The 25,977-nt window shown below is 47.7% G+C and overlaps 1 protein-coding gene across 4 annotated transcripts in view; it reads right to left on the bottom strand.

Moving 5' to 3' along the window:
• Window positions 1–2,524: 2,524 nt before the first annotated feature.
• Window positions 2,525–25,977, bottom strand: part of LOC134354349 (neurotrophin-4-like) — a 64,833-nt gene continuing 41,380 nt past the window's right edge. For all 4 annotated transcript variants that reach the window (XM_063063289.1, XM_063063287.1, XM_063063288.1 and 1 more), the window contains one exon: window positions 2,525–3,472. In XM_063063289.1, coding sequence (XP_062919359.1) covers window positions 2,724–3,452 — 729 coding nt within the window. In that variant the 5' untranslated portion in view covers window positions 3,453–3,472 and the 3' untranslated portion in view covers window positions 2,525–2,723. The remainder of the gene's footprint in view (window positions 3,473–25,977) is intronic.

Raw genomic sequence — 25,977 nt, forward strand, 5'->3', positions numbered from 1 at the left:
GAATCCGGATCAAAACCATATTAACAATCTTGGCTGAGGGTTAGAGTTGTCCAGGATACTTCAGACGATTCTCCCCGCACACAATCAAAAAATGAGTTATTTTCACATTGGCCTGAGGGAATTTACTTCATCTCCAAAAGAGAGCATATCTTTCAGACTGTTGGTTCAGGAGAATTGTCCTCAAGTCTGGATAGGGCCTTGAATGCAGAAGATTCAGCTCAGGCTCTCTGCTGAACCACAAGAAGTCCTCCATTATAAGGTGAACTTCCCACCCTCAGAAGCTGGATTTGAATCTGGCCGAGTCCTGAGTAACAAATTGGGTCGACGCTGGCCACAATTTTCCAGACAAGCTCACCAGAATAATTCCGACTGGATGGCTTAGAGACGGCAGGGAATGGAGGGCATACTTTTACATGATCAGATGTTCAGTCCATCGACCACAGAGAGAAACCTGCACGTCACTCTGGCGGGGTTGAAGGTGAAATGTCAAACTGATGGTAAGTTACTACGGAGACTGGTGGGGTTGAAGGTGAAGTGACAGGATCTCACTACAGTGCCTGGCGGGGTTGGCGACGGTAACTCACTATGGAGCCTGGTGGGGTTGAAGGTGAAGTGACAGGATCTCACTACGGGATCAGCTGGTTGCGGGTCATGGCTGGTTTCCAGCTTGAGAAGCTGCAGAGAGTGAGATCATTAACTCACAACGCAACGCAACGTGCTTCCGAGTTACACCTTGTGGTAAGTTCAATGCCTGGACTGTAGAGCACACTTCCTCCCCCTTTTCCCTGATAATCCTTCTCCAGGCAGAATTCCTCAGATAACGGAGTGACCCCCATAGTGTTCAATGTACCCCAAAGGTGTGTCCAGCATCGTTGGCCAGTGAATCTATTTCTCCACAGCACTAGTCACTCCCCTCCAAACATGACATCATAACAGTTCAAATAAATGATCCCTTCTGTACACCACACAGATATTTTCCCTGGAGGTTTACATTAAAGAAAGGACACCCCCACCCCTCACAGATGTATATATTGGAAAAACACATGGCCTGATTCAAAGAGTTCACTGCAGTCTGCAAAGCAACACCAAGAGGTGCTGACTGAGTATCGGGCAAACTCTCTGCACTTACAGTGAAAACTGTCTGTGAGGGCATTTTGCTGCAGGGTCACTCTCCCACCAATGGCTGTGCTGTGGTCACGCTGCTCTCGGTAAAACCTGCACAATCCGCTTGTCCGACTGCGGGTCGCTCCGTGAGCTGGGGTGCGAGATGGGGTCTGGAGTGCAAGCGGAATGCACGATCAGAAACAGGGCCAAGGCTGTGGACCGGGTGCTAGAGTTGGGGTCAGAAACATAAGAAATAGGAGCAGGAGTAGGCCATCTGGCCCATCGAGCCTGTCCCGCCATTCAATAAGATCATGGCTGATCTGTCCGTAAACTCAGCTCCATCTACCTGCCTTTTCTCTATAACCCATAATTCCCTTACTATGTAAAGACGTATCTAACCATTTCTTGAATATATTTAGTGAAGAAACCTCAACTGCTTCCCTGGACAGAGAATTCCACAGATTCACCACTCTCTGGGATAAGCAGTTTCTCCTCATCTCCATCCGAAATCTTCTGTCCTGAATCTTGAGGCAATGTCCCCTAGTTCTAGTCTCACCTACCAATGGAAACAACTTTCCTACTTCTATCTTAACGATCCCTTTCAAAATTATGTTTCTATAAGATCCCCTCTCATTCTTCTGACCTCCAGAGAGTATAGTCCCAGGCGACTCAATCTCTCCTCATAGGTTAACCCCTTCATCCCTGGAATCAACCTGGTGAACCTCCTCTGCACTGCCTCCAAAGCCAGTATATCCTTCCTCAAGTATGGAGACCAGAACTGTACACAGTGCTCCAGGAACTCAGAAAGATTGTGACTGCTGTCTTGCATATTTCCTGCTCCTGGTAAACTCACCTGTTTCGCTTGGAAAACTTTCATACCAGCGAGTAACAAGTAAAGTGTGATGTCACAATGTGTTTGGCTATAAGTGGGTCTGACATCCAACAGTCCAGAAAACCTGTGGATCTAGCAGGCCCCAAGGGTGCTGGATTACTGACTAGAGCAGAGAACCCCTTCCCCTGCCTGTAAAATAAATCCATCTGGCCCTCTGTCATACACAAAGATCTGACCTGTGCCAAAGCCTCTCTTCTTATTCCCTGTTCTACAGTGCTATGTAAACAGTCACATGGTAGTTACACTTGCAATGAAACCAGTCATGTTACAGTCACATTTTCAATGTAAACAGTCACGCTGCAGTTATACTTCCCAGCCTGTGGTGGTGCACCAAAGTTCCTGAGTAAAGTTAAGGCAACAATCTCCACCCTTCCCCAACCCAAAGTAACCGAGCCCTGCAAAGTAAAATCAGTTCTTTACTCCTGTTAATTTCTGGCCGAGAATGACACTGACCTATAACCAATAGAGAGCCTCCCATCATCTGTAGCAAGACACAGTGTCAAGTGAAGAATAGTATATTTCAAAATACAATAAGTTAATACAAACAGTACCAATATGTAAATTCAGGAATAAATACAACAGTTCAAAGTATAAACATAACTTTTTACATGCAATCCATAAAACTTAGTGAAATAATTTATATATTTTATATATTTACAACAATATAGATAACATCAAATAGAAAGGAGGGGGTGGTTTTGGAATTGGGCCCAGGGAAGGAGAAGGGTCACAGTCTCCCTGTCCGGTTGATCAGTGTGCAAACACAGGAAGTGTCTATCCGTATCCACCGCCACCCCATCCGCTTTTGGGCGTCCATGGTCAGGGCTCGCACGTACGACTGTTTGGTCTTGCACTCGGATATCCAGTGCCTCTTGTCGACGCCCCTGCACCCGCCCTGCGCGGTGGAGGAGCGAGTGTTACACTTGGTCTCGTAGAAGTACTGCTTCAGGGGGCCGGTGGAGGTGGGCACCTCGGTCAGGATGGTCACCGTCTTGCCCAGGACATCCACTGCTACCCTCCGGCTGGTCACCCACTCGCTGCTGCTGTCGCAGACGGAGAGGTCGCCCCGGCGGGAAGGGTCCACACCCACGCTCGGGGACTGCCTCTTCACCCGTGAAGTCCTGTTGGCCATCTCCGTCTGGCTCAGCGATTCCTCCATGATAAAAAGCAAGGGCGGGTCACCGGGGGGTCTGCTGGCCAGGATAACCCTCGGGGAGTAGAGATCCCACTCCCTGCCCGAGACCTCGGAGTCAAGACCTTGCACGTCCAGCATCGCCTCGTCTGGTGGGCTCTCCCCGGTCACCTCTTCGTCCAGCTCACCGTCCGTCAGCAGGGCCGGCAGCCCCTGTCTGGCCCAGTCAGAGCCACGGTCTTGGGAGCCGCTGTTTGATTGTAGGGGAGCAGCCTGGATGTTGCCAAGATACAAAATGACCATGGTGTAAAGGAGGATGACCATCACTCTGCTCCCTCACTGACCTGCGGAGAGAGAAGACCTGTGGTTAAACGCGGACCCAGACAAAGCGCAGGATCAAAGCAGTACACCACAACAGGAAGCGAGAACTTTTTAAAATCAAAAAAAACTTTATTCATGATAAAAAACATATTTACAAGAATAGACCATGCAATAACTTTTGATTCGTACATCCATAGTCAACGTGTAAAGTCGTGTTCTATTACATTTCTTAAAGCCAAGAGGACGGGTGCCAATCATTTGGCCCCTGAGGGTGATACACTGTCACAGAAATTGAGGGGCTTCCTTACCCAAGCTGCCTCCTCCCTGTCTGCTAGCGGGAGAACCCTACACTGTGGTCCTTCCCCACTCAGCCCTTGCAATGGCTGCACTGATGCCTCTCAGCACGTACTCCTGCCGCCTACAGCGTGCCAGTCGGCAACATTCCTCCACGGGCATCTCGACGTACGAGCAGACCGGCAAGTTTAGGTCAGACCAGAGGGGTGGAGGGGAAGTGTGAATGACCCATACAGCTGCAGTGACACGGGTTCGATCCTGACCTCTGTGGCTGTCAGAGTAGAGTTTGTTTCTGTGATCACACGGCACCGGACTGAGGACGTGGATCACCTCTACCGACTGGGATACTGTGGCTGAGAGATGGACAGGATACACAAGCTGTTGGAGGAACTCAACAAGTCTGGCAGCATCAAAGTTGACGTTTCGGGTCAGACTCTTCATTAGGACTCCATAGATGCTGCCTAGCCTGCTGAGTTCCTCCGGCATTTTGTGTGAGTGCTCCAGATTTCCAGCATCTATGTGTTTATGAGAGAAGGGTAGGATTGGCAGCTCAGTGTTCTGGGAAACCAAAACTTTAGGCGTGACAGAGGAACAGGTAATGGGGAAGAGGGTGTTGCCTTTTTGATAAGAGGAATGACAGGAGGGCTGGAGGGGATATTCTTGAGGAATCACCTAAAGTTCAGATAAAACTTTGAAATAGGAAGGGGATGATCACCTTGGTAGGGATTGTATTATAGATCCTTCAACAGTCAGTGGGAACTTGAGGAGCAGATGTGTCGAGAAATTGCACAGAGTTGTGAAAGTAGTGGGGTAGTGTTAGTTCGAGGTTTCAATTTTCCCAGTATTGACTTGGTCCCCCAGAGTTCACAGGCCTGGATGGGCAGAATTGGAGAAGTGCATCCAAGACAGTTTCCTCACACAATTTATACAGGAACCTGCTCAGGAAGAGGCAATACCAGACCTCATCTTAGGGAACAACATGGGACAAGTAACTGAAGTGCCAGTCGTTGAGCACTTTGCGTCCAATAACCACAATTCTGTTAGTTTTAAAATAATTATGGAAAGGATAGAGCAGGTCCGCAGGTTAAAGCCCTGAATTGGAGCAGGACCAACTTTGAGGGCATTAGAGCAACACACATCAAAGTTGCTGGTGAACACAGCAGGCCAGGCAGCATCTCTAAGAAGAGGTACAGTCGACGTTTCAGGCCGAGACCCTTCGTCAGGACCTCTTCCTAGAGATGCTGCCTGGTCTGCTGCGTTCACCAGCAATTTTGATGTGTGTTGCTTGAATTTCCAGCATCTGCAGAATTCCTGTTGTTTGAGGGCATTAGGCAGGATCTAGCTGGAGTCAACTGGGTGACTCTATCTAAAGGCAATGGAACATTTGGCAAACGGGAGGCTTTAAAAGGGTCATATCAAGAGTCTAAGGGTGGCATGTTCCTGTTAGGGTGAAGGGTTGATGTATCAAATTCAGGGAATGCTGACTGATGAGAGATATCGAGGCACTGTTCAGGAAAAAGAAGGAAGCGTACATCATGTTTAGGCAGCTTTGTATGAATACATCTCTCGACAAATGCAAAAAGTTTAAGACCTGGCTTAAGAGGGAAATCAGGAGAGTAAAAACAAAGATAGGAAAGATATTGAAATGGGTGGAGCATTGGCTGATAGGCAGAAAGCAAAGGGTGGGAATAAAGGGATCCTATTCTGATTGGTTGCCAGTTACTAGTGGTGTTCTGCAGGGGTCGGTGTTGGGGCCGCTTCTTTTTATGATGTATATCGATGATTTGGATTATGGATTAAATGGTTTTGTGGCTAAATTTGCGGATGACACCAAGATAGGTGGAGGAGCAGGAAATATTGAAGAAACGGAAAGGTTGCAGAGAGACTTAGTTAGTTTAGGAGAGTGGGTAAAGAAATGGCAGATGAGATACAATGTTGACAAATGTATGGTTGTACATTTCGGAGGAAGAAATAATCGGGCAGATTATTATTTAGATGGGGAGAAAATTCAAAAATCGGAAGTGCAAAGGGACTTGGGGGTCCTCGTGCAGGATACCCTAAAGGTTAACCACCAAGTTGGATCAGCGGTAAAGAAAGCGAATGCTATGTTGGCATTCATTTCAAGAGGAATAGTGTGTAAGAGTAAGGAGGTGTTGATGAGGCTCTATGGGGCATTAGTGAGACCTCATTTGGAATACTGTGTGCAGTTTTGGGCCCCCTATCTTAGAAAGGATGTACTGATGTTGGAGAGAGTTCAGAGAAGATTTACGAGGATGATTCCTGGAATGCAGGGGCTAACATATGAGGAGTGTTTGTCGCTCTTGGATTGTATTCATTAGAGTATAGAAGAATGAGAGGGGATCTCATAGAAACATTTCGAATGTTGAAAGGGTTGGACAGAGTAGATGTGGAAAGATTGTTTCCCTTGATGGGTGAGTCCAGGACAAGAGGCCACAGTCTTAGAATTAGAGGGTACCCAGTTAAAACAGAGATGAGGAGAAATTTTTTTAGCCAGAGGGTCGTGGATTTGTGGAATTCGTTGCCACATACAGCTGTGGAGGCCCGATCATTGAGGGTGTTTAAGGAGGAGATTGACAGGTATCTAATTAGTCAGGGTATCAAGGGATATGGGGAAAAAGCCGGAAATTGGAACTAGATAGGTGAATAGTTTAGCTCATGGGGGAGCTGCAGAGCAGACTCGATGGGCCGAATGGCCTACTTCTGCTCCTTTGTCTTGTGATCTTGCGATTTGGAAGTAGGCATAAAGATAATCTCAAGAAGTTCTTCAGTTAAATTAACAGTAGCAAGGAGCTGTAACATTATCTCGTGACTAATGGAGGCCAACACACCATGTGCCTTCTCAACAACTCTATCAACTTGCAAGACAACTTTGATGGATCTATGGAGCTGGACCGCAAGATCTCTCTTCTCCACACTGCTGAGAATCCTGACATTAACCTTGCACTCTGCCTTCAAGTTTGACCTTCCAAAGTGTATCAACTCACACTTTTGTAGTTTGAACTCCAGCTGCCACTTCTCGGCCCATTTCTGCATCCTATCAATGTCCCGTTGTAATCTACAACAGCCTCGTTCACCATCCACGTGCCTCCAACCTTCATGTCATCTTCAAATTTATTAAATTCATTCTTCCACTTCCTCATCCGTTCATTTACAAAAATCACAAACAGCAGGGGTTCCAGAGGAACACCACTGGTCACTGACCTCCAGGCAGAATATACTCCATCTGCAACCACCCTCTGCCATCTGCGGGCAAGATAATTCTGAATCAACACAGCCAGATTTCCCTGGATCCCCTGCCTCCTGACATTCTGAATGAGCCCAGCACAGGGAACCTTGTCAAACACCTTAGTAAAATCCATATAAACCTCATCTACCGCTCTACCTTCATCCATTTGTTTTGTCACAGGAAGAAATAAGTAGGTTCATAAGCAATGACTTTCCCCTCTCAAAGACATGCTGACTTCTCTAATCAGACTATGCCTCTCCAAATGCTCATAAATCCTGTTTGTAAGAATCCAATAATTTGCCCACCACTCAGTGGTCTAAAATTGGCAGAATTATCCCTACTGCCTTTCTTGAACAAAGGAATAACATTTGCCACCTTCCAATCATCTGACACCACTCCAGTGAGGATGTTAATGTCATCTCCAAATGCACAGCAATCCCTTCCCTCACTTCCCGTAGTAATCTGGGGTATGTCCTGTATGTTCTGAGGACCTACCGGTCACAAGGACACCTAGAGAAACACTAAGGCTGAAAAGGACCAGTGTGGGAAAGTACTCAGTGGTTGCCATGGACACGATGGGCTGAGCCTTCTACTTGGGTGTTGCACAACTCTGTAACGTTGAGGTTTCTTTGCTTAGCCTCGGGAGTCGAGTCCCGGTCAGACTGTGACTGGGATAACAAGCTGTGAATCACAATTCCAACAGACATGTTGGTGATACTTCCCGGCTTCCTGCCCTTGGAGGAAGAGACCTCTTGTCCCTAAAACCGTAAGACATAGGAGCAGAATTAGGCCGTTCAGCCCAGCAAGTCTGCTCTACCATTTGATCATGGTTGATTTCTTTTCCCTCTCAATCCCATAACCTTTCTCCCCGTAACCTTTGACTCCCTTAGTAATCAAAAACCTATCAACTTCCACTTTAAATGTACCTAATGACAGCCTCCACAGGAATGAATTCCAGGGATTCACCACCCTCAGGCTAAAGAAATCCCACCTCATTTCTATTCAAAGTGGAGGTCCTTCTATTCTGAGGCTGCACTTTCTGGTCCTAGATTGTCCCACTATTGGAAACATCCTCTCCATGTCCACTTTATCCCGGCCCTTCAATATTTGGTAGGTTTAAATGAGATCTCCCCCTCATTCTTCTAAACTCCAGCGAGTACAGGTGTAGACCATCAAACGCTCCTTGTATATTAACCCTGAAAAATTTAAGGGGAACATGAGGGGAAACTTCTTCACTCAGAGGAGTTGTGAGAGTGTGGAATGAGCTGCCAGCGCAAGCGGTGCTTGCGAACTCGATTTCAACATTTAAGAGAAGTTTGGATAGATACATGGATGGTAGGGGTATGGAGGGCTATGGTCCTGTTGCAGGTCAATAGGACTAGACAGTTTAAATAGTTCAGCATGGACTAGATGGGCTGAAGGGCCTGTTTCTATGCTGTACTTTTCCATGACTCAATCATTCCCAGGATTGTAAACTTCCTCTGGACCCTCTCCTGTGCCAGCATGTTTTCTTAGATATGGGGCCCAAAGCGGAGGGTGGGACCCTTGGCTGCTGAGGGAAAGACCCTCTGCATCCGCTTGGGATTGTATTTATGACTCTGGCCAAGTGAAAAATTTTAATCATCTCATAACAAAGCCTCAGTAATGAACAGGGACTGAATTTGTCCCCGATTTAAAAAGGTGAAAATTTACCGTTTTTCCAGTTACTTGATCATCTTAAATCGGGCGGAACTCTACAATGGTAGTACTAATTTAGCCATGAATTATTGAGAGAGAAATCAAAAAGATCTTTTATGATTGTGGGCCAGTTGGTACAGATTTTCCCAATTGAAAATTGAAAGGAATATTTTCCCAACGTTCAACACTCTTTTTTTCTCTTACATTGTAAGTTTCATCCTCTTGGTGCATAAGTGACAGCACGCCTAGAAAACTGGTTACAGTAAGGGTCTCCTTTTTAGGCCCATGGAGGAGAGAGGATAGAGGGTTCTGATGGCCTGAGAGGAAGCAGGTTTGTGTGGAGCATCAGGAAGTCAGTGCATTGGAAACAGCTCAGAGACGCTTCTCTTGTTGAACAACTGGAATTGGTGGACAGTCTTGTGTGGAGAGGCGGGTAAACATAGAAACATAGAAACATAGAAAAAAGATGCAGGAGTCGGCCATTCGGCCCTTCGAGCCTATACCGCCATTCAGTATGATCATGGCTGATCATCCAACTCAGAACCCTGCACCAGCCTTCCCTCCATACCCCCTGATCCCTTTAGCCACAAGGGCCATATCTAACTCCCTCTTAAATATAGCCAATGAACTGCCCTCAACTGTTTCCTGTGGCAGAGAATTCCACAGATTCACCACTCTCTGTGTGAAGAAGTTTTTCCTAATCTCGGTCCTAAAAGGCTTCCCCTTTATCCTCAAACTGTGACCCCTCGTTCTGGACTTCCCCAACATCGGGAACAATCTTCCTGCATCTAGCCTGTCCAATCCCTTTAGGATTTTATACGTTTCAATCAGATCCCCCCTCAATCTTCTAAATTCCAATGAGTACAAGCCCAGTTCATCCAGTCTTTCTTCATATGAAAGTCCTGCCATCCCAGGAATCAATCTGGTGAACCTTCTTTGTACTCCCTCTATGGCAAGGATGTCTTTCCTCAGATTAGGGGACCAAAACTGCACACAATACTCCAGGTGTGGTCTCACCAAGGCCTTGTACAACTGCAGTAGTACCTCCCTGCTCCTGTACTCAAATCCTCTTGCTATAAATGCCAGCATACCATTCGCCTTTTTCACCGCCTGCTGTACCTGCATGCCCACTTTCAATGACTGGTGTATAATGACACCCAGGTCTCGTTGCACCTCCCCTTTTCCTAATCGGCCACCATTCAGATAATAATCTGTTTTCCTGTTTTTGCCACCAAAGTGGATAACTTCACATTATCCACATTAAATTGCATCTGCCATGAATTTGCCCACTCACCTAACCTATCCAAGTCACCCTGCATCCTCTTAGCATCATCCTCACAGCTAACACTGCCGCCCAGCTTCGTGTCATCCGCAAACTTGGAGATACTGCATTTAATTCCCTCATCCAAGTCATTAATATATATTGTAAACAACTGGAGTCCCAGCACTGAGCCTTGCGGTACCCCACTAGTCATTGCCTGCCATTCTGAAAAGGTCCCGTTTATTCCCACTCTTTGCTTCCTGTCTGCCAACCAATTCTCCACCCACACCAATACCTTACCCCCAATACCGTGTGCTTTAAGTTTGCACACTAATCTCCTGTGTGGGACCTTGTCAAAAGCCTTTTGAAAATCCAAATATACCACATCCACTGGTTCTCCCCTATCCACTCTACTAGTTACATCCTCAAAAAATTCTATGAGATTCATCAGACATGATTTTCCTTTCACAAATCCATGCTGACTTTGTCCGATGATTTCACCGCTTTCCAAATGTGCTGTTATCACATCTTTGATAACTGACTCCAGCAGTTTCCCCACCACCGATGTTAGGCTAACCGGTCTGTAATTCCCTGGTTTCTCTCCCCTCCTTTTTTAAAAAGTGGGGTTACATTAGCCACCCTCCAATCCTCAGGAACTAGTCCAGAATCTAAAGAGTTTTGAAAAATTATCACTAATGCATCCACTATTTCTTGGGCTACTTCCTTAAGCACTCTGGGATGCAGACCATCTGGCCCTGGGGATTTATCTGCCTTTAATCTCTTCAATTTACCTAACACCACTTCCCTACTAACATGTATTTCCTTCAGTTCCTCCATCTCACTGGACCCTCTGTCCCCTACTATTTCCGGAAGATTATTTATGTCCTCCTTAGTGAAGACAGAACCAAAGTAATTATTCAATTGGTCTGCCATGTCCTTGCTCCCCATAATCAATTCACCTGTTTCTGTCTGTAGGGGACCTACATTTGTCTTAACCAATCTTTTTCTTTTCACATATCTATAAAAGCTTTTACAGTCAGTTTTTATGTTCCCTGCCAGTTTTCTCTCATAATCTTTTTTCCCCTTCCTAATTAAGCCCTTTGTCCTCCTCTGCTGAACTCTGAATTTCTCCCAGTCCTCATGTGAGCCACTTTTTCTGGCTAATTTGTATGCTTCTTCTTTGGAATTGATACTATCCCTAATTTCCCTTGTCAGCCACGGGTGCACTAACTTCCTTGATTTATTCTTTTGTCAAACTGGGATGAACAATTGTTGTAGTTCATCCATGTGATCTTTAAATGCTTGCCATTGCATATCTACCATCAACCCTTTAAGTGTCATTTGCCAGTCTATCTTAGCTAATTCACATCTCATACCTTCAAAGTTACCCTTCTTTAAGTTCAGAACCTTTGTTTCTGAATTAACTATGTCACTCTCCATCTTAATGAAGAATTCCACCATATTATGGTCACTCTTACCAAAGGGGCCTCTCACGACAAGATTGCTAATTAACCCTTCCTCATTGCTCAATACCCAGTCTAGAATAGAAGGGTTCTGCAGGCTTTTGACTTGATTGAAACATACAAGATCCTTATGGGTGTTGGCTGGTGTGGAGAGAGTGATCCCCCCTCTTTGAGAATTTCACACTGGGGAAGTCACCATTTAAAAATAAAGGGGTCACTCAGTTAAGGTACAGACAAGGTGAAACAACTGTTCACGAAGGCGGAGAGTCATTTGGAAGGAAGATCTTTGAAAGTTATAAAGGCAGAGGGATTCCTGGTAAGGAGGGGCGAAAGGTTACTGAAGGTAGATCGGAATACAAGACATTAGTAGCCGAGTTTCCCATTGCTGCTCCTAATAACCCTGTGTTCGCATCCTACCCAGTGAGGGTTACTGCCAAGTTTTAAGCCCTCACACACCAGATAGGGAACTCAAGTTGGTTTGCTGTCAGACATGAGAACAAGAAGTTGCTCAGGCCTACTTAGAGGTAGGCCCTTCCAGCCCAACGAGCTTTCACCTCCCAAATACACCCATGTGTATTTAAGAAGGCAACGATAATCCCAGTGCGGAAGAAGAGCAAGGTGACATGCGTGAATGACTATCCACCTGTGGCTCTGACATCAATCGCTATGAATTGCCTTTACTTCCTGAGAAAATAAGGAAATTTGGCCTGTCCCCTAAAACCCTCACTAATTTTTATAGATGCACCGTAGAAAGCATTCTTCTAGGGTGCATCACAACCTGGTATGGAAGTTATCCGGTCCAAGACCGAAAGAAGCTGCAGAAGAACGTGAACACAGCGCAGCACATCACACAAACCAATCTTCCGTCCGTGGACTCACTTTACACCACATGCTGTCGGAGCAGTGCTGCCAGGATAATCAAAGACACGACCCTCCCAGCCAACAGACTCTTCGTCCCTCTTCCCTCCAGGAGAAGGTTCAGGAGCTTGAAGACTCTTACGGCCAGATTTGGGAACAGCTTCTTTCCAACTGTGATAAGACTGCTGAACGGATCCTGTCCCAGATCTGGGCCTTACCCTCCAAATATCCGGACCTGCCTCTCAGTTTTTTTGCACTACGTTACCTCCCATTTGTCTATTTTCTATTTATGATTTATAATTTAAATTTTTAATATTTACTAATTTTAACTATTTTTAATATCTTTAATATTTAATATTTGTAATCCAGGGAGTGTGAAGCGCAGAATCAAATATCGCTGTGATGATTGTACGTTCTAGTATCAATTGTTTGGCGACAAGAAAGTTTAAAGTAAAAGTAAAAGTAAAAGTGACCAAGTTAACGTACTAATGCGAAGTGGCCTCCTCTGCGTTGGTGAGAACCATCGTAAATTGGTGGGCCACTTCGTTGAACACATCTGTCAAAAGCAGAACTTCCCAGTGTCCAAGCATTTTAATTCCCATTCACATTCCCATTCTGACATGTGCTGTGAAGAGGCCTCTGTCAGGTTGGAGGAGCAACACCTTATATTCTGTTCGGGTAGCCTCCAACCTAATGGCATGAATTTCGATTTCTCCTTCCAGTAAAAAAATTTTCTTTCCCTCCCCTCTTCTTCTATTCCCCATGCTGGCCTCTTACCTCTTATCACCTGCCTATCACCTTCTCCCCTTTCTCTTATCCCTTTTCTCCATCCCTTTCTCTTTTGGTCCACTCTCCTCTCCTATCAGGTTCTTTCCTCTCCAGCCTTTTACCTTTCCCACCCACCTGGCTTCAACTATCACTTCCTTCCCCTACCTCCACTGTTTTATTTTGGCGTGCTCCCCCTTCCTTTCCAGTCCTGAGAAGGGGCTCGGCTGGAAATGTCGACCGTTTATTCACTTCCGTGGCTGCAGCCTGACCAGCTGAGTTCCTCCAGCATTTTGTGCGTGTTGCTTCAGATTTCCAGCATCTGCAGGCTTTCTGGTGTTGAGGGCCTATTAATCCACCTGCTTCCTCCCAGTGTATCAGATCTTTTGACAAGGTCAAACGTGGAGGTTGGTCAGGAAAAGCTCAGACACTTGGCATTCAAGAGCAGGTAGTAAATTGGATTAGACATTGGCTTTATGAGGGAAGTCAAAGAGGGTGGTAGATGGTTGCCTCTCCAAATGGAGGCTTGTGACTAGTGGAGTGCCGCAGGGATCAGTGTTGGGTCCATCGTTGTCTGTCATCTATATCAACTGTCTGGATGATAACATGGTAAACTGGACCAGCATTTTTGCAAATGACACCAAAATTGGGAGTGCAGTAGACAGCAAGGACTATCAGAGCTTGCAATGGGATCCAGAACAGCTGGAGAAATAGGCAGATGGAATTTAATGCAGGCGCGGTGTTGCACTTCAGTAGGACCAACTGAAGTAGCTCTTAGCTGGTCCTACACTAAACAGTAAGGCACTGAGGAGTGTGGTAGAACAAAGGGATCTTGGAATACGGGTACACAATTCATTGAAAGTGCAGCACAGATAGATACGGTCACAAAGAAAGCTTTTGGCACATTGGCCTTCATAAATCAAAGTATTGAGTACAGCAGATGTGATTTTATACATTGGTGAGGCCTAATTTGGAGTATTCTCTGCAGTTTTGGTCACCTGCCTCCAGGAAAGATATAAATAAGGTTGAAAGAGTGCAGAGAAACTTTACAAGGATGTTGCCAGGACTGGAGGACCCAAGTTATAAGGAAAAATAGAATAGGGTTGGACTTTATTCTTTAGAATGTGGAAGATGTGGCCACAGTTTTAAGGTGCTTGGAAGTAGCTACAGAGGAGATGTCAGGGTAAGTTTTTTTACGCAGGGAGTGGTGAGTGCGTGGAATGGGCTGCCGGCAACGGTGGTGGAGGTGGATACAACAGGGTCTTTTAAGGGACTCCTGGATAAGTACATGGAGCTTAGAAAAATAGAGGGCTATGGGTAACCTGAGGTAATTTCTAAAGTAAGTACATGTTCAGCACAGCAATGTGGGCCGAAGGGCCTGTATTGTGCTGTACGTTTTCTATGTTCTATGTTCCAAGATTGAGGGGAGATTTGATAGAGGGATACTAAATTATGAGGGGTATAGATGGGATAAATGCAAGCAGGCATTGTTCACTATGGTTGGCTGGGACTACAACTAGAGGTCATGGGTTAAGGGTGAAATGTGAAATGCTTAAGCGGAAATGAGGGGAAACTTCTTCACTCGTGGTTGTGACAGTGTGAGATGAGCTGTCAGTACAAGTGGTGCATGCGAGCTTGATTTCAATGTTTAAGAAAAGTTTGGATATGTACATGGATGGGAGGGGTACGGAGGGCTATGGTCCTGGTGCAGGTTGATGGGTCTAGGCAGGTTAAATGGTTTGGCATGGACTAGATGGGCCAAAAGGCCTGTTTCTGTGCTATACTTTTCTGTGACTCTATCTCTGTATCCTTTCTCGCTCATTTAATTTCCTTGCATCACTTAATCCTTTAGAGGTGACATCGTCATGTTTCCAACTCTTTGGGTAAAGATGTTTCTGAACTGAATATCTGAGAGCCCTTGCCCTCTTGTACTGACGGCCTTTTACTCTGGTCTCCTCCACAAAAGCAAGCATCTTCCTTTCTTTACAATTATCCCACATACCAGCAAGGGGGACATCTCACAACCCGTATGAGGACATATAGAGAAACAGCAGAAGGAAAATGCTCCAAATTCATCAAATGTTTGTGCTGGGGAGTACTCTGGAGTTGTGTGAATTTAGCCATTATTAATTGGAGCACGAAGCAGTCTTCAGCTCTCATTGTAAATGTAAGTAAGTTCAGGTAGCTTGCAATTAGCCATCAGTTCTTAGTGAAAATTGCAAACAGTAAATTGAAATTAAACTGCCCCACAGACTAAGGGATTGCTTATAGATGAGCCAAAGACAATGGGGTTGCATTAATTGGCCTGCATCAAACCAGGCAGCATGGGCTAAGTTATTTGCAGCATTGTAACTTGAGTGCAAGTTGGCAGACCAGACCAATGATGTTGCTTAGCATATCAAACACAGTCACAGGTGTACACAATCAACAGACATTAATTTAGGGTATCTGGCTCTCTGTCGTCAGAAGCTTTTAGAATATTTGGTTCATTGGTCTCCCCCAAAGGTGTTTGGACTTTCAGAGGTGTCTTATCAATTACAATGTGCTTCCACTATGAATCTCAAAGGAACCATTTGTCAACCTAAAGTGATAGAAATATAGAAAACCTACAACACAATACAGGCCCTTTGGCACACAAAGCTGTGCCGAACATGTCCCTACCTTAGCACTACCTAGGCTTTACCCATAGCCCTCTATTTTCCCAAGCTCCATGTATCCATCCAGGAGCCTTTTAAAAGATCCTATCATTTCCTCCTCCACCGCTGCTGCCAGCAACCCATTCCACGTAATCACCACTCTCTCTGTAAAAAACTTACCCCTGACATCTCCTCTGTACCTACTTCCAAGTACCTTAAAACTATGCCCTCTCATGCTAGCCATTTCAGCCCTGGGAAAAAGCCTCTGACTATCCACACTATCAATGCCTCTCACTATCTTGTACACCTCTATCAGGTTATCTCTCATCCTCCGTCACTCCAAGGAGAAAACGCCAAGTTCACTCAACCTATTCTCATAAGGCATGCTCCCCAATCCAGGCAACATCCTTGTAAATCTCCTCTGCACCCTTTCCATGGTTTCCATGTCCTTCTTGTAGTGAGGCAACCAGAATTGAGCACAGTACTCCAAGTGGGGTCTGACCAGGGTCCCATATAGCTGCAACATTACTTCTCAGCTCTCAAACTCAATCCCATGATTGATGAAGGCCAATGCATTGTATGCCTTCTTAACCACAGAGTCAACCTGCATAGCAGCTTTTGGTGTCCTATGGACTCGGACCCCAAGATCCCTCTGATCCTCCACACTGCCAAGAGTCTTACCATTAATGCTGTATTCTGCCATCATATTTGACCTACCAAAACGAACCACCTCACACTTATCTGGGTTGAACTCCATCTGCCACTTCTCAGCCTAGTTTTGCATCCTATCAACGTTCCGTTGTAACCTCTGACAGCCCTCCACATTATCCACAACACCCCCAACCTTTGTGTCATCAGCAAGTTTACTAACCCATCCCTCCACTTCCTCATCCAGGTCATTTATAAAAATCACAAAGAGTAGGGGTCCCAGAACAGATCCCTGAGGCACATCACTGGTCACCAGCCTCCATGCAGAATAGGACCCAACTACAACCATTCTTTGCCTTCTGTGGGCAAGCCAGTTCTGGATCCACAAAGCAATGTCCCCTTGGATCCCATGCCTCCTTACTTTCTCAATAAGCCTTGCATGGGGTACCTTATCAAATGCCTTGCTAAAATCCATATACACTACATCTATGGCTCTACCTTCATCAATGTGTTTAGTCACATCCTCAAAAATTCAATCAGGCTCATAAGGCACGACCTGCCTTTGACAAAGCCATGCTGACTATTCCTAATCATATTATGCCTCTCCAAATGTTCATAAATCCTGCCTCTCAGGATCTTCTCCATCAACTTACCAACCACTCACTGGCCTATAATTTCCTGGGCTATCCCTACTCCCTTTCTTGAATGAGGGAACAACATCCGCAACCTTCCAATCCTCCGGAACCTCTCCCGTCCTCATTGATGATTCAAAGATCATCGCCAGAGGCTCAGCAATCTCCTCCCTCGCTTCCCACAGAAGCCTGGGGTACATCTTGTCCAGCCCCGGTGTCTTATCCAACATGATGCTTTCCAAAAGCTCCTGCATATTACTGTTGAAGTAAATAATATCATTGTATTGAATCACCCCCCTTTTGATCTTAAGGGTATAAAAATGTGACATACTTTTGGGTTTGTGAGCATCTGCTTGTTTATTGTGATGAACACAGGTTTCTATATAACCAGCTTTAGTGTCTCCTCGGTGACTTCAGTCATAGTCACAACAGTTTGCAGCTACTTAGTCAGGCCAACGCACCTGATTCCTGCCCAAGGGTCAAGCCACTCTTGATTGCACCAATCTCCTGCTGCGTCCACCCCTCATACTTCTCAAAGAGGTTGATTGACAATAGTTTCATTTAATATCAGAGTAAAGTATACAATACACATCCTGAAATTCTTTTTCTTCACGGACGTCCAGGAAAACAGAAGTGTGCCCCAAAGAAAGAAGTCATTGGGCTTGCCTGCATTAACACTTCATATCAGGGACACGAGGTTTCAAAACCATAGCTGCCCTCCGTGGCTCAGCTCTAGAGACCCCAATTCAATCCTGACCCTGGGTGCTGTCTGTGTAGAGTTTGTATGTTCTACCTTTGACCATTTGGGTTTCCCCCTGCTGTTCCAGGGTCCTTGTGCATCCCAAAGACTGTTAGGAGGGGCAGCGGATCGGTGTGTTGCTCCCGGTGTGTAGGTGAGTGGGTGTATCTGGGGGGTATTGATGGGGATGTGGGAAGAATGAAATATGTTAGGGTGGGATTAGTGTGAATGGAGGTTGATGGATAGTATGGACTCGGTGGGCTGAAGGGCCTGGTTCTGTGCTGTATCTCTCTGTGTTCCCCTCTCTTCTGTATCTTCCCCCCATGTCCACCCTCCGTGTATTCCCTCTCTCAGTGGTGCTGTTGTGGGGAGATCCGTCAATAATGAGGCAGCAGTGACAGAGGACCACAGGAAAATTATGCCTCGAGTGAGTCACTCTGCGCATTGTGCCCGCTTCTGCCTCAAAGGCTCGGACGTTAAATTAAATTGACATTAATTGCAGGAGCTCTTGAAGTCCAGGGGTGAGACGAGGACCCTGTATTGATTAAATTATTGCCCCTTTAGTCACACAGATCTCGACGAGTCGACTTTTCCAGCTAAAATCACGGTTACAAGTTAGACATGCACAACAAGATTCCTCAACCAACCAGAGCACACCCCAGAATCGCCCTCTCATCCTTTATCCAGGGCAGTGTCCCGGCAGCAGTTTCACCCACCCTACAGTGGAGCGGGCACATTGTCAGACAACAGCCCCTCCGACTGTGTGCCGCTCCCTCCGCACTGCATAGTGACCTCTGTGCCTGCACCTGAACTCAGATTTGTTCTATGTCCTTCTCAGTCGGGGAGAGTGCAAGGAAAGAGTATTTCAGAAGCTGTCTAATCTTCCAGTGAACATTCTCCATTGGTCTTCACGCCTGTCACAGATCATAGTTTCCTTTCTGGTCTGAGGTCCCTGATGCCGTGTGGGGCTCACTGGATGCGCGTTCAGCCTACTGCTCTACTCTCTGTGTGACTGTGTGGCTGGGCACAGCTCAAACACCATCTATAAATTCACCAGTGTTATTGGCAGGAGCTCAGATTCAGAGTGAGATAAATTGGCTGGTTGAGCGGTGTCACAACAGCCTTGCACTCAATGTCAGCAGACCAAGGGACTGATGTGAACTTGCTTCAGGAAGGGGGAGTAGGCGGGGGGGCGGGGGGAAGACACCCCAGTCCCCATCGAGGGGCCAGCAGTAGAGACGGTGAGCAGCTTCAAGTTCCTGGGTGTCCACATCTCAGACGATCTATCCTCGGCCCAACGCATCGATGCAATTGCAAAGAAGGCACCTCAGCGGCTACTTTTCATTGGGAGTTTGAGGAGATCTGGTATGTCGCCAAAGACTCTGGCAGATTTCTATAGATGCAGCGCAGGGAGCGTTCTGACTGGTTGCAACTCTGCCTGGTCTGGAGACTCCAATGCAATGCACGAGGCACCTTGAGTGGGGTCACAACAAAGTCCTTACACTCCGCGTCAGCAAGACCAAGGGATTGATTGTGGGCTTCGGGAAGAGAAAACCCCGCCCGCACCATCACGGGCCACAACCCTTCCCACCATCGACAACATCTTCAAAAGGTGACGCCTCAAGAAGGAGCCATCCATCATTAAGTGCTTCATCTTCTGGGACATGCCCTTTTCTCATTACTACCATCAGACAGGAGGCACAGGAGCCTGATGCCAGACACTCAACGTTTTAGGAACAGCTTCTTCCCCTCCGCAATCGGTCCATGAATCCATGACTACTACCTTGTTATGGGTCTTTCGCACAATGTATTAATTTGGTTTTTTTTTTGCAACATACAGTAATTTTATGTCTTTTACCGTGCTGCTGCTACAAAGCAAGAAACTTCACCTCATGTTGTAAATGTCGGTGATAATAAAACTAATTCCGACTCGCTCCTAGCCTGCAGCAGACGGCACTTCCCACTAGGTGGCAGTGCTCTCCGCAAAACTGTGGGTCCCGCTCACCTCTCACGCCCACCTCCCCCTTCTCCGCCCTCCCTCTCGCAACTACCCCCAGCCCCGCTCCACTCACCGCAATCGCACACTTCTCCCCACACCCTGATCCAAACCTTCAGCCGCCTCCCCGACACCTCCGCCCCCCCACCCCGCCTCCAGCGGTGCAGGCTGCCTGAGGGCTGCCGGTCAGGGGACACACACACACACGCCCTCCCTTTCTCTCCCTGCCCCTGTGTGCCGTGGGGGTGGGCGACGGGCTCCCCTTGGGAGTGGGACTGGAGGTGGGGGCAACAGTCAGAGCGAAGGATTTAACCCCAGTGGGTGAGGTTTGTTCAGGGGGTGTGTATAGTGGGCGGGGAGGGGTGTAACAGTGCACAAGCCTGCCTTTGAGATTACCCAAAGCCGAGGAGGAAGTGTGGGTGCGGGCAGCCCCTTGCTCAGTCACGGCGGGTAGTCCTACACAGGCTGATCACCAATGTCAGGGATCCTCAATCCCTCTCAGCTGACCAACGAACACGCTGACCCGCAGTCCTTGGGATGTGGGACGAAACCAGGGCATCCGGGGAGGAAACCCATATGGTCATGAGAGAGAGAACGTGCAAACTCCACACAAACAGCGTTGGAGACCGGGATCGAGCCCACGCCTCTGGGGCTGTGGGGCAGTAGCACCACCTGTTGAATCACTGTCTCACCCTTCCCTTCTGACTGAGAAATAGACAACATGGTCAGAATGTTCTGGATGCCGAGTTCTCCCAGTGCCTCCCCTCTCCGGTTACGGCATGAGCTAGATGGGCCAAAGAACCCGAGTCCGTACAGCTCTCTGACAGACACTGGTCCGAGGGTGAGGGACGTGCACTGCCTTTCCCGCAAAGCGCTGGAAGAGTCCCATTAACATCTCCGCGGGGCGTAAACACTACTCATAGAGGGCACTTATAGAGCATAGAACACAGTTCAGGCCCTTCAGCCCGTGATGCTGTGCTGACCATTTAACCTACTGCAATAGCCCTCCAGTTTTCTATCACCTATGGGCCTATCTAAGAGTCTCGTAAATGCCTCTAATTTATCTGCCTCTACCATCCCTGACAGGGTGTTCCATGCACCCACCACTCTAAAAACTACCCCTAACATCCCCCCATACTTCGCTTAAACACTTCAACATCATGCCCTGTCAGACTAATCACTTCTGCCCTGTGAAAAAGGCTCTGGCCATCCACACTGTGCTTGCTATCACCTTGTACACCTCTATCAAGTCACCTCTCATTCTCCTTTGCTCCGGAGAGAAAAGCCCGAACTCACTCAACCTTTCCCCATGGTGCTCTCTAATCCAGGCAACATCCTGGTAAACCTCCCCTGCACCCTCTCCAATGCTTCTGCATTCTTCCCATGACGCGGCCACCAGAACTGAACACTGCATTCCAAGTGAGGGTCTAACCAGGGTTTTATAGAGCTGCAACATTACCTCACTGCTCTTGAACTCAGTTCCCCACTTACGACGGCCAATGCACCATGTGCCTTCCCATCCACCCTATCAACTTGTGCTGCAACTTTGAGGATCTATGGATGTGGGCCCCGAGACCTCTCTGTTCCTGCACACTGCTGAGGATCTCGCTATTAACCCTGTAATCTGCCTCATCTACCCTGCCAGTGTCACTGGAATGGAACACCCTAATCATACAATCCCTGGATCTCGCTGTACAATCAGCGCCACCTTCCTGGCGTTACGACCACAGGGAATCTGCGGAAAGGACTTCCTTCCGTCACTGTCCATTAAATCGGGAGGAGGAGAGCAGCCTTCAGCCCGCGCTCCCCTCTGATGAGTCATGTGCGAGGCGTTGCTGACGTGGGAGAACGTCCCAGTCAGCGGGGGATGTGATAGAGCCGGGGCAGTGGAAGGGTCTCGCTATCTATGCCCAGTGTGTGGTGGTGTGGGACTGACGAGGGAGGGTGAGAGCACCAGGCTTCACGGGTAGGAGAGGGAAAGGCTGGAGAAGGTGAGGACTGGATGTGAGTAGAATGCAATGAGAAGGGCTGATCTACATTACTGTGCAAAAGTCTTAAGCACACATATACAGCCAGGGTACCTACAACTTTTGCACAGTGTCGTAGTAATTTTATGTATTGCACTGTACTGCCTTCACTTAAAAAAAAAACAAATTTCATGGCATATGTGAGTGATGATAAACCTGATTCTGATAATGGGTCTCTGTTGTGGACTGAGAGTGGGAAGGGGGCAGGGAGAGGAGAATCATGGTTGGGAGAGGGGAGGGAGCGGGAAGCACCAGAGAGGCTGTCGGTAATGATCAATCAACCAACTATCTGGAAGCAAGTGACCTTGCCTGGTGTCTCAGGGCTGGGCGTGTCTGCACCCACCCCTGTCCCTCACCCCTCCCGCGGCGCTCCACCCTCACCACTCCCAACATCCTGCACTCCCACCAGATTCACTCTCCGACCCACGTTGATAAATACAGTACAGTGCAAAAGTCTTGGGCACCCTGGCCACTGTATATAGATGTGCCTGGGACTTTTGCAGAGTTGTTAAGAAACTTCTCCATCCATTCTCATAAACAGCTTTAGGGTTAAAGTCAAACTTGAGTTTATTATCTCACACACACAAGTACATGTATGCACAGGTGCAATGAAAAACTTGCTTGCAGCAGTATCTGAGGCGCAGAGTACGTGAGAGAAATATTCACAAGAAAAACAAAACACAAAGTGTCCTTCTGTCAGTAGAAGAGATTCCAGGTGGAGCGATGAAAAGACCCGAGGGCACATAACATCCTTGCTGACTTTTGCTCACAGCAGAGGAAGATAGTTGGAGAGGCATTGAAGAGTTGAATCGCGTCCGGTGCGAGACCTCCTGACGAACTCCCTCCCTGCCTGCCCGCAAATCCGAACTGGAAGCAGCTCACGCTCCATCCCCCTGTGGTGCCGGGGGTCTCTGCATCTCGACCCCAGGGCGGCGCAGTACCGTAGTGGTTCGCACAACACTTTACGGTGCAGGCGACCCGGGTTCAATTCCCGCCACCGCCTGTAAGGAGTCTGTACATTCTCCCCGTGACCGTGTGAGTTTCCTCCGGGTGCTCCGGTTTCCTCCCACAGCCCAAAGATGATTAGGCTAGGCTTAGAAGGGCCAGAAAGGCCTATTCCTCGCTGTCCTCAGGGGCTGCAGAAATGTGCTGGATTGAGGAAAGAAAAGATTAGCTCCATTTCTCACATGTGCATCGAAACCTACAGTGCAATGTGTCGTTTGCGTCCAGCCCACAAGCGTTGTTAGCTTCTGGAGTATAGCATGCCCACAGCTTACTCTTCCCAACCTGTGCACCTTGGAATGTGGGAGGAATCCACAGCACCCAGAGGAAACGCACACAGACAGGGGCAGGAATGTGCCAACACCTTACAGTCGGCAGAGGGTATCGAACCCTGAGGAATCCACAGCACCACAGCACGCGGATAAACCCACACAGCCAGGGGCAGGGATGTGCCAACACCTTACAGACAGCAGAGGGTATCGAACCCTGATTGCTTATGCTGTAAAGCGTTACTCTAACTTCTACACGAGACGCCTTTGAACTCTGAGACAAAGTTCAAAGTAAGTTTATTATCAAAGTCTGTATATGTCACCATCTGCAGCCCCGAGGTTCATCTTCTTGCAGACAGGAAAATAAAGAAATACAATAGAATTTACGGAAAACTCTACATAAATGAAGACCGACAAATTACCAGCATGAAAAAGAAGGCAAATTGTGCAAATATAAAATAAGCAAAACTGAGAACATGAATGGTAGAGGCCTTGAGGGCAAGTCTGTCAGTAGTGGAATCAGTTCAGAGCTGAGGTGAGTGAAGTTTTCCACGCCTGATAATTGCAGGGTAAATACAGCTAAGGCTTCCATAGCTCCCACCCGATGACAGTAGAGAGAAGACAGCATGGCCTGGAGGGAACTCTGAGCATTGTTAACCCAGAAATAAAGTCTGAGATTTCAGCATCTAACTGCAGACATGAATCCCTTAACCTTAATCCCAACCATTCCACACTCATTTTACCCCTTAAAGGGGCAGCATCTTGTTCTGCCGCTCACAGTGCGGACGTGAGCGAGGAAGGGGCTTCGTTTGAAAGACACAGCATGGGAGGGGAGTCCGGGAGGTTACTTTCTGAGGTGGTCCTGAGGGGCTGGGTCAGAGGTTGTTAGCTCCGTCTCTGGGTGGTGCTCCCTGCTCAAGTACCCAAAGCAAAGCTGCCATTGCTTGAACTCCACACCCAGCACTGGCAGACTGAGGCTGCAGGAGGAGGAGATTCCTCTCCAGTGACCCTCAATCGGCACTGGTGGGATCTTGCTGTGCACCATACAGGCTCCCTCCGACAACCCCAAAGGAACCTCATGGGCTGTGGGATATTTTCAAGAGCCCCAAACTCTCAGATGCCTACACAAAACAAAATGGCATGGCTACCTGTCGGGCCGTGAGGAGTTTATCCTGGTGCCTGACTGCACCCAGAAACAACTGGGGTGTGTGGAGATGGGTGCTGTGAGAGGAGGCAGGCTTTCCCACTGACTCCTCCCGGAACTTGCTTACAGCACGGACTAAATACACAGTACATCTCCTTCCACACTGTCCTATCACACACTCCCCCAGGGCCAGAGAAGGAATATTGAATTCAGTAAGACTGAGTGCTGGGCTGAACTTTGTTCTCTTCCGGAACTAGACACAGAGTCGTTATAAGATAGAGGCTTGCCTGTTGATCCACCAACTCTCACTGGGTGGACGTAGAGCTGACATTTTCCCTGGCTGAAGTGTCTGAAACTAGAGACCAAGATCAGGGGTTGGTCAGTCAGGGCGGGGGGGGGGGGGTGGAATTCCTTTCTCCGGGGGTGGTGAACTTATGGAACTCTCGATCTGAAAGGCTGAGTCACTGAGTATGGGAAGGGGGGAAGAGGAACTTTGATATTAAGGGAATGAAGAAATGTGAGGTTACCGTACAAAAATGGTGCTGAGGTTAAACATTAGCATGATCTCAACTGAAGCTGCCCAGAATGTCTGGAAGACCAAGATTTTCCCTGTAGAAGTGGGATGCAGGGGATTCGCTGCTACATCTACGACCAGTCTATTGAAGAAGGTGGGGGTGAGGGGTCACTCCCTCCAACAAGCAATCAAGCCCTTGTCAAATGCAGCAGAAGAAAGCAGTAATTGGATTTGGATTTGGATTAAAAGAAAAGACAACAAATGGGCTGCAAGATGAAGACAGGAGGGTATGGAACTGAGGGGGGGGGGTGTATCTGTGACGCCAGGCTGCACCGTTGAGCCCTCTGGAGACGTCGCGGGCTTATCAACAAAATGTCAAAGAAGGAGGGTGCCCACCTGATGACCCCGATGAGGTACCTACCCTCCCTCCTTGTCACCACTCCAAGCCCACTGCCAACATCAAGAGTGCCAACTTACCATAGGGATAGAAACATCAAGTCCTAGTAGCTCTACTCATTGATGGTGGAGTAGAAGCGAGGGGCCAAATGGCCTCCTCTCACACCTACTCCTTCATAGAACAGTGCATCTATTCCCGTGTCCCACCTCTTTCCCTGAGCCCTGCACATTATTTCAGTCATTGTCATAGAACAAGGAAGCAGGCCATTCCACCCACCGAGTCCGTGCTGACCACCTAGTTACACTGACCTCCCCTCATCTCCAGCAACTCCTCCTCCCACCCCCCACCAAGATCTGGCGCTCACCTACTCACGAGGAGTAATCTACAAACTAACGCGCCGATCCAGGATTTCTGGGCCCACATGGTCACAGCGACAAGGCCTGCGCTCCGGATTGAATCAGGAGCACTGGAGCTGTGAGACAGCGGCTCTGCCCGCTGCGCCACGGATCCACCCAGTGAACCCAGCATCAGTTCGTTCTTTTCCACCAAACTCAAATTCTTCTTCTCCCACGGCAACTATCTCATCTCAGAAAATAAGGGTTGCGTTAAACGTTATCTAGCAATAAAATTCTAAGGATTAGAGATCAGCTTTATTTGCCACGCTTGCACACCGAAACCTACAGTGAAACGCGTCGTTTGCGTCAAGTCAAATCAGTGAGGGTTGTCCTGGGCCGCCGGCAAGTGTCGCTAAGCTTCTGGCGCCAACACAACTCACTAACCCTAACCCGTACGTCTTTGGAAAGTGGGAAGAAAACGGAGCACGTGATTGCTACAACCCCCGAGACCAACTCAACATCGACAATGGCTGGTGCAATGCACCTAATTTAATAGGTCTTCACTGCTGCGATCGGGGCATCGATGGGAATTAAAGAACTGGTGAGGACACGGTGGAGGGAGAC

Source organism: Mobula hypostoma, chromosome 11 (assembly GCF_963921235.1).
Source record: "Mobula hypostoma chromosome 11, sMobHyp1.1, whole genome shotgun sequence".
NCBI lineage: Eukaryota > Metazoa > Chordata > Chondrichthyes > Myliobatiformes > Myliobatidae > Mobula > Mobula hypostoma.